Source organism: Portunus trituberculatus, chromosome 33, assembly GCF_017591435.1.
Source record: "Portunus trituberculatus isolate SZX2019 chromosome 33, ASM1759143v1, whole genome shotgun sequence".
In the NCBI taxonomy this organism is placed as follows: Eukaryota; Metazoa; Arthropoda; class Malacostraca; order Decapoda; family Portunidae; genus Portunus; species Portunus trituberculatus.
This window is the reverse complement of record NC_059287.1, coordinates 10,408,803-10,417,695: the sequence shown is the minus strand read 5'-3', so window position 1 is coordinate 10,417,695 and position 8,893 is coordinate 10,408,803. Positions and strand designations below refer to the sequence as shown.

Genomic DNA, 8,893 nt, shown 5'->3' with positions numbered 1-8,893 from the left:
GTGTGTGTGTGTGTGTGTGTGTGTGTGTGTGTGTGTGTGCTTGTTATACGTAGATTTTTAATTCCATGGACGAGAGAATAGAGACAAACAAATTCTCTCTCTCTCTCTCTCTCTCTCTCTCTCTCTCTCTCTCTCTCTCTCTCTCTCTCTCTCTCTCTCTCTCTCTCTCTCTCTCTCTCTCTCTCTCTCTCTCTCTCTCTCTCTCTCTCTCTCTCTCTCTCTCTCTCTCTCTCTCTCTCTCTCTCTCTCTCACGGAAACACGTAAGAGTCGCGTTCCTGGCATCCCTTCTTTGCCCACAATACACTTTCGGCACCTGCTTCACCTCGGCCCGCCCATTAAACAAAGCATTAATGACCATCTAATGAGCATTCGACTCCCTTGAACTGCCGTAACCTGAACCACCTATTCACTGGAGCAGCCTTCCCGCGGTGGGCATCAAGAGAGGACGGCGGAGGTGTGTTTTTTTGGGAGGGTTCTGGGAAAGGCTTGACTGTTATGTGGAGAATGAAGTGAGGTGGTGATGGTGATGGTGGGTAGGAAGGGGAAGGAGGTGGAGAAGAAGAATGAAGAAAGAGGAGAGATAATGAAAAAAAATATAAGGAACGAAGGGAGGAGGAAAAAGAAGAGAAACAAAAACAACAATAACAATAACAACAACTAATGCTAACTGGAGGAGATAGTTGGAGGAGAAAATGGAGGAGGAAGAAGAGGAGGAGAAGGAAAACGAGCATGAGGAAATGGAGGAAAAAATACAATGAGTAGAGAGAGAGAGAGAGAGAGACAGACAGACAGACAGACAGACACACAGACTTAGACAGAATAAAACAGAGACATAGAAACAAAGATAGAAAGAACGCGGAGAGAAAAAAAAAAGACAATAAAACGATGAAAAAAAACTACACACACACACACACACACACACACACACACACACACACACACACACACACACACACACACACACACACAGGCATCATTGGCATGGCGGCGCGGACACATGCAGGTCATCTGGATTCCGGTTTCCTGTGCATGAACGTGTTAGCAAGCAACAGGTGTCCGTCTGCGCCAGGTGAGGAAAGCGGCGGTGCATGATTAGTGGAGCTACAGGTAATTGGCTTTTACCTTTCCTAGATCTGTGTTTGGAATATATACTCTTGTTTTTTTTTTTTTTTTTTTTTTCTTGTTGCTATTCTCATTTTCATTTATTTCATATGTGCTGGGTTTTTATTTAACTTTCTGTGTGTGTGTGTGTGTGTGTGTGTGTGTGTGTGTGTGTGTGTGTGTGTGTGTGTGTGTGTGTGTGTGTGTGTGTGTGTATTTGTGAAAGTTATTATTTGTGTTTTCTTTTTCGTTTTTTTTTCGTAAAGCATGAGTTATTTTTCTGCTTTTGTATTTTTTTCTTTTCTTTTTTATTTCGTTGTTATGGTTTGATCTCTTCCTTCTGTTGCTTCTCTTGTTTTTCTTTAATTTCTGAAACATACTTGTATACGGTCTTTCTTCTTCTTCTTCTTCTTCTTCTTCTTCTTCTTCTTCTTCTTCATCTTCATTATCTTCTTTTTTCTTCTTCATTTCTTCTTCTTCTTCTTCTTCTTCTTCTTCTTCTTCTTCTTCTTCTTCTTCTTCTTCTTCTTCTTCTTCTTCTTCTTCTTCTTCTTCTTCTTCTTCTTCTTCTTCTTCTTCTTCTTCTTCTTCTTCTTCTTCTTCTTCTTCTTCTTCTTCTTCTTCTTCTTCTTCTTCTTCTTCTTCTTCTTCTTCTTCTTCTTCTTCTTCTTCTTCTTCTTCTTCTTCTTCTTCTTCTTCTTCTTCTTCTTCTTCTTCTTCTTCGTATTTTTCATCTTCATCTTCTTCTCTTATTTGATTTGATGCGATAAATTGGTCATGTTATTCTTTAATCTTTTATTGGTTACGTACAATGTTTTAGAAATTATTATGCGTTGTTTCATTTTTTTATGTTGTTTTCTTGAGTCATATGCTCGTTTTTTTTTTCTTTTTTTCATTTTCTTCTATTTTATTTCATGCAGTATGTTACTCTTGTTATTCTTTAATTTTCTATTGGTTGCGTGCAGTGTTTCAAAAATTATTACTCGTTGTTTCTCGTTTTCTTTCGTTCCTAAAATGTATAAATTATTTTCGTATTTTTCTTTTATTTCGTGTAAGTACATTGGGTCGATTTTTTTTTTTTTTTTTTTAGTTTTCTGTTGCTTACAATGTTTCAAAAATTATTATATTTTGTCGCTCTTATTTTTTTCTGGTTCGATAGATATACATTCCTTTTCCCTCTTTTGTTTTTATTCTTTCTTTTTTAAGTATATTGGAGTGTTGTTCTTCTGTCTTTCATTGCATAAATTGTTCTGAATGTGTTTTATACTTTGTTTCGTTCTGGAAATATGATATGCACTTTTCTTTTTCTTTTCTTTCGGACAAGCGTATTGAAGTTATTGTTATTTAGTCTTCCATCTCAAGCAGTTTCGAAAATTGTTATGCCTGTTTTTGTCTTTCTTCTATTTCTTTCTTTCTGTCTGTCTTTCCTTCATTCCTTTTAGAAGTAGACAGTTTCTTTTCCTGCAAGCATATTGGAACTCTTGTAACTATTTCCTTAATGCGTACCTATTTAAATTGCTCTCCGTGTCAGCTCGCCATCTACACATCTCTGAGCGCCACTCCAGACCCGCATTTTGGTTTCTGGAAAGAATATACACTTGTTTTTTTTTTTTTTTTACTCTTAAACATGCTGGCATTGGTATTTTCAATTTTCGACCTTTCAGTATAGTACACTTGTTTTCCTCTTTTTTTTTTTTTTTTTCTTTACATGCGTTCATTCTTTTTACCATTATTATGTGTCAGTTATGTACAATCTCACTTTGGAAAAATAAAGGTACACATGCCTATCATTTTACTTCGTTATCTCAAAAGTTTACCAAAGTTTTCTCCGGACTCGAATTCTGCGATGCGAGCTTTTCAAATTACCACGAGTGTGTTAATTGTAAACCGTCTCTAATTTACTGTTCTATTTCACTTCGCTTGTAAATACATATACCGTACGTGCTTTTCTTATATTTGTCTTTTTTTCCTTATTAATGTTACTCCAGACTCGACCCTTTCAAAACATTGAGAGTACGTCCAGTATAACCAATTTCTAAATTACCTACTGTAACTATCTCACTTCATTTGAAAATATATTTGTAAGTACTTTCTTTTTTTACCTTATTGTATCTTGTTGTTACTCCAGACTTGAGCTGTTTAGGATTCGAACCTTTCAGAACAATAAGATTACATTCAGTTTGGTTTCTCTAAATTACTCCCACTTCATTTGAAAATACATACATACTTAGCTTGAATTTTTTCATTTTGTTTTTACTCCCTCGATTTCTTTGGGATTGGAACCTTTCAAAAACATTAAGAGTACATTCAGTTTAACCAATCTCTAAATTACTCTCACTTCATTTCAAAATATATACGTACGAATCTTTTGTTTATTTCGTTTTATCTTATTGTTAATCCAGTCTTGAGCTCTTTGGGATTCGAAGCTTTCAAAACACCTTGGCAAACCTTTCAACAGGCGGGGCTCGGAGCGCAACGAGACACAGCGGGGCGGATGCAAGAAGCTATTACGGGCCAGCGGGCGATGTTTAATTCATATCCAGACAACACTCGCACTTCGGTTTCCTGGGACGTTAGTGGGGCTGGAATCGATGGGGCGTGGGCGTGGTGTGTGTGTGTGTGTGTGTGTGTGTGTGTGTGTGTGTGTGTGTGTGTGTGTGTGTGTGTGGTCACGAGTGGTGGACGCGGAAAGAAGGTCCAGCGGGCGGCGGTGTAAATAACAGAGTGAAGGAAGGAGTTACACCCAACACTATGGCGCTTTATTATGCGGTATGGAAATGTGTGGCGGCCGGCTACAGTCAGGGGAGAGAGAGAGAGAGAGAGAGAGAGAGAGAGAGAGAGAGAGAGAGAGAGAGAGAGAGAGAGAGAGAGAGAGGATGAGGGAGATAGAGAGAGTACAAAGAACCTGATAGACTTAAATTATTGTTAGTTTTTGTATACTGTTTGATATCATGAAGGAGGTGGTTATACAAAGACACAGAGAGAGAGAGAGAGAGAGAGAGAGAGAGAGAGAGAGTACTTATCAATATAGCTATCAGTCGTAAGTCAAATTCAATCTATAGTTACGCTTTCAGCTTACATCACTTATTTATTCACGTCAACATCACAAACTAAATGACAGATAGGCCAACGGACTGGCTGATAAAAAAAAATGCATAGATATATAAATAAATAAAACACTTGCTGAACTAAAAACTCTAAAAGAATAAAACAAAGACATAATCATACCGACAGACAGACCAAGAGAGAGAGAGAGAGAGGGGGGAAAGAATTGACCGCCTGACTAATAAACTGAGTGAATAACGAAACAAAACACTTTCTAAACTAAAAAAAAAGAAAAAGAAAAAGCATCAGAGAGAGAGAGAGAGAGAGAGAGAGAGAGAGAGAGTGTGTGTGTGTGTGTGTGTGTGTGTGTGTGTGTGACCAGGTAAGAAATCTAACGCTCATTAAGCCTCGTACCTGCCGTTTGTCACTGTTGCCGCCGTCACTCACTCACCTGGCTTGGGATTCACCTGAGGAAGCCCTGAGTCAACATGCTGATTCATCCTACAGAAAACAGGAAGGAGGGGACACTGGAAGGGGAAGGGGAAGGGAAGGGAAGGGAAGGGGAGGGGAGGGGAGGGGACGGGAGGGAAGAGGAGGAAAGTAAATATTTGGGTAGGTGACGCTAAATATTATGTGTAGATGGATATTATGTTGTGTATGTATGTTTATTTCTCTCTCTCTCTCTCTCTCTCTCTCTCTCTCTCTCTCTCTCTCTCTCTCTCTCTCTCTCTCTCTCTCTCTCTCTCTCTCACAATGAAAAAATACCGAAACTTTTCAGTCGAGCGTAAGATGATAATGAGGCAGCAAGGTGAGGAGGGAGCAGGTGAGAGAGAGAGAGAGAGAGAGAGAGAGAGAGAGAGAGAGAGAGAGAAAGAGAGAGAGAGGAGAGGGAGGAAGAGCTTCGCGTCGATCTCATGCAAATAAGGAACGAACTCAACTGTACTAAAAACAATCTTACTTGTCTAGAGGAGGAGGAGGAGGAGGAGGAGGAGAAGAAGAAGAAGAAGAAGAAGAAGAAGTGGAAGAAGAAGAAATAAAAGAACAAGAAGAAGTGAAAAAAAAAGAAATAGAAGAACAAGAACAAGAAGGAAAAAAAGAAGGAGGAGGAAGAGGAAGATGACAACAACAACCAGAGAAACAAAAAAAATAAATAAAAAGTGAAGACGATAATAATAAAACAAAACAAAATAAACAATGAAAGAAAAAATAGAAGAGAAGGAAAAAAATATGAAGTAGCATCAACAAAACAGGAAGAAGAAGAAGAAAAAGAAAAAGAAGACCCACAAGAGAAAGAAGAGTGAAAACAGACTCATTGCATCTCACATCCAGTCACTCTTCTCTGACCAACACTCTGCACTCACTCCCCCTCGTCGCCTCCATCCTGTGAAATGTTGCACACGTTTCGACACTAAAAATAATGAAATCTACATATTATTTATTCATCCTTCATCCATAAGGTTCAGATGATGTGTGGGAGTTGATTATAAGCCACTTGACATTCATCATCTAGCGAGGAAGAGGAGGAGGAGGAGGAGGAGGAGGAGGAGGAGGAGGAGGAGGAGGAGGAGGAGGAGTGGAGGCTGCAAGGAGGAGAAAGAAGAGGAAAGGAGAGTTGAGTTAGCATAATTTCAACTCTTCGTTTTCTTTTTCTCTCTGCAATAAACGCTGTGAAATTCGCTCACAATTGAGGGAAGGAAAGAAAAAATAATCTCTAGTCTTCCACAGCCTTCTATAAACCACTTCGCCCTTCCATAAACCTTGATAAAACCTTCCCATAGCATTCCGGTCCCTCACACACCATCCCAAACCTTACCGTATCTTTACAAACTATCCTATACCACCCCAGACTACCGTGCCCTCCCAAACATTTCCACATTACTGCAGACACTCCTATTCCATCCTATAACCTTCCCAAACCATCCCATACTGTCCCAAGCTCTTCCGTACCCTCCCAAACCTTTCCACATTACTCTTGACACTCCTATTCCATCCTATAACCTTCCTTATCCACTTAGACACCCATTCATAACTCCCTACAGAACCATAAACTCGCTGTCATAATCCTTTCATAACTCACAACCCTCCCATAACCTCCCATAGCTTCTCCCACGTTATTTTATTCCCCTCACAGCCTCCTGCAATCTTCCTAACCATTCCCATACACCACCACACCCGATTGAACCTCCCTTATCCATTCCATACCCCTATACAAGCATCCAGTACTTTTTCTTACTCTCCACTGTCCTTCCTTACTGTTTTGTAATGATGTTTAGGTAAGATGATCCTCAAGACATTGGTTTGAGTGTAAATAGCATCATGACGTTTGGTGTTTGAGACACTTGGTAGATTGTAGGACAGAAATTAACAGGAAAAAACTAACATGAAAAAGTAAAAGGAAAAAGTAACAAATATATTGCATGGTTTTGTCTTTCCTTCAGACCTAACCTAACTTAACCTAGACAATTATTTTTTTCTAACTAAAATTACTATTGTTACTATTTTTTCATGATACTTTTATTTCCTAGCAAAAATAGTTTCTTTATTTCAGTTACTTGATACTTTCTTTCCGAGTACCGATATTCAAACCACTTGCTCCTCAGACTGTCTCTATACTCAGACATCGGGACTATGCAGTGTACAAGCTTCGTGGAGGCAGCATGTTGATCTGCACACACTAGTATAATGTTCACCAAACTTACTCAGCCACATCCACCTATCCATTCAAACACTCAGTCACTGAACCACACCCCAATCCACTTACTGTTTACGTACCAACTCACTGACATCCACACAGTAATTTACATACCATAAGTCAATCAGTCCATTTCAATCCATCCTTACATACTCGTACACCCACCTACTCGTCCATCCGTTCTTCATCCATTAAGAGAGAGAGAGAGAGAGAGAGAGAGAGAGAGAGAGAGAGATGATTGACAAATGGCATGAAGGTGATAGACAAACGAATGGACGAAAAAAAAAAGTCCTTGTATATGTAAATAGTTACGCCAACCATCATATTATGTAATAAATAAAATGTTTCTTAGTAAGCGTCTGATATTTGCCGGAAGGAACCGCTAAACCTTGGTATTAATAGTTTGACTGATGGAAACACTGCCACGGCAGCCACGCCTACTGCCAGGTGCTCCCACATCCACCCCATCACTCACGTTCGTTCGTTTCTTCATTCCATCATTCATTCAATATATTACTCTCTCTCTCTCTCTCTCTCTCTCTCTCTCTCTCTCTCTCTCTCTCTCTCTCTCTCTCTCTCTCTCTCTCTGTGTGTGTGTGTGTGTTTTATGTAAGAGGGTTCCTGGTCAAAGCAACAAAAATGTCAAGAAAAGTCCCATTTGGGTGTCAGTTGCCTGAAAGATTGCCGGACAGAGGACATCATCTTAAAATCTTCCTCTTGAGAGAATTCAAATCACTTGGAGGGAGGAAATACAGGAGGAGCTCCTGTTTACCAGTGAAAGCGACGAATGATTAAGATTATGTCTTGGATTTGAGAGGTGGACAGAATAGGGTGAAGAAAGGTAGAAAGTCTTGTGTAGCTATGCCGCGGGGAAGAAGGCAGGCAAGCAGTTAGCGTGAAAATATCGCTAGAAAGTAGCAAAAGATTTAACACAACTGCGATGAGAGAGATGCTGAAGCCTCTTTTTTTTACCTTCTAATACTCCAATAAAATCTCAATCCTACCCCACAACAACACAGAACCTTTCCATAACACCATACAAACTCCTCAGTGCCTTCTATGTACCAACAAACCGTCATTTTGCAGGTTCCGGCGCAGTGGGACTCGCGCATTTCGATAAGTGCAGCCACGATGAGTGTCTGAGCGGCCTGCACATCTGCTCGCACGACGATGGGGTGATGCATCTCCTCACCAGGATCAACGAGCTGTCCATGGGCTTCACCGAGGGCCGCCTGGAGCTGTGTGTCGTCGGAGGATTCCAGGATGTGCGCGGGATCTGCGAGAAGGTTACGCTGTCCCTGCTGAGTGAGTGTTGACGTGCTGTTGCCTGTGTCTGAAGCCTTTTCGGTGTTGATTGTTGATTGGTGATTAGTTGAGTGACTGACTTAGTGATTGGTTACTGTTTTTTCTTCTTTATTTTACTCCTTTTAATGTTTTTTTTTTTTTTTAGTTTTGTTATTTTTGTAGTATTTTTTTTTCAATAATAATGATAATAATAATAATAATAATAATAATAATAATAATAATAATAGTAATAATAATAATGGTAAGAAATAACTTAAAAGGTATCATGGTTCTAATTTAGTAATAGTAGTAGTAGTAGTAGTAGTAGAAGTAGTAGTAGTAGTAGTAGTAGTAGTAGTAGTAGTAGTAGTAGTAGTAGTAGTAGTAGTAGTAGTAGTAGTAGTAGTAGTAGTAGTAGTAGTAATAGTTGCAGTATTAGTAGTTGTAGTAGTAGTAGTAGCAACAGTAGTAGTAGTAGTAGTAGTAGTAGTAGTAGTAGTTGCAGTAGTAGTAGTAGTAGTAGTAGTAGTAGTAGTAGTAGTAGCAGTAGCAGCAGTACCAACCACACATCCTCACCACCACGGCCTCCCACAGACGCCTTCCACAAGAGCCCTCCACACATCCACCTGCTGCTGCTGTGCACGGGGGAGGCAAACACCACGCTGCGGGGCAACATCTCCTGGCCCATGATCAAGGGCATTGGTAAGCACACACACACACACACACACACACACACACAGCATAGTTTTTCCTTGCCTCCTCTCCTATGA

The 8,893-nt window shown here is 39.8% G+C and overlaps 1 protein-coding gene across 2 annotated transcripts in view; it reads left to right on the top strand.

The window, feature by feature from the left end:
• Positions 1-8,893, top strand: part of LOC123512186 (protein N-terminal asparagine amidohydrolase-like) — a 226,492-nt gene that overhangs the window by 208,626 nt on the left and 8,973 nt on the right. For both annotated transcript variants that reach the window (XM_045268428.1, XM_045268427.1), the window contains 2 exons: positions 7,926-8,144; positions 8,718-8,825. In XM_045268428.1, coding sequence (XP_045124363.1) covers positions 7,926-8,144; positions 8,718-8,825 — 327 coding nt within the window. The remainder of the gene's footprint in view (positions 1-7,925; positions 8,145-8,717; positions 8,826-8,893) is intronic.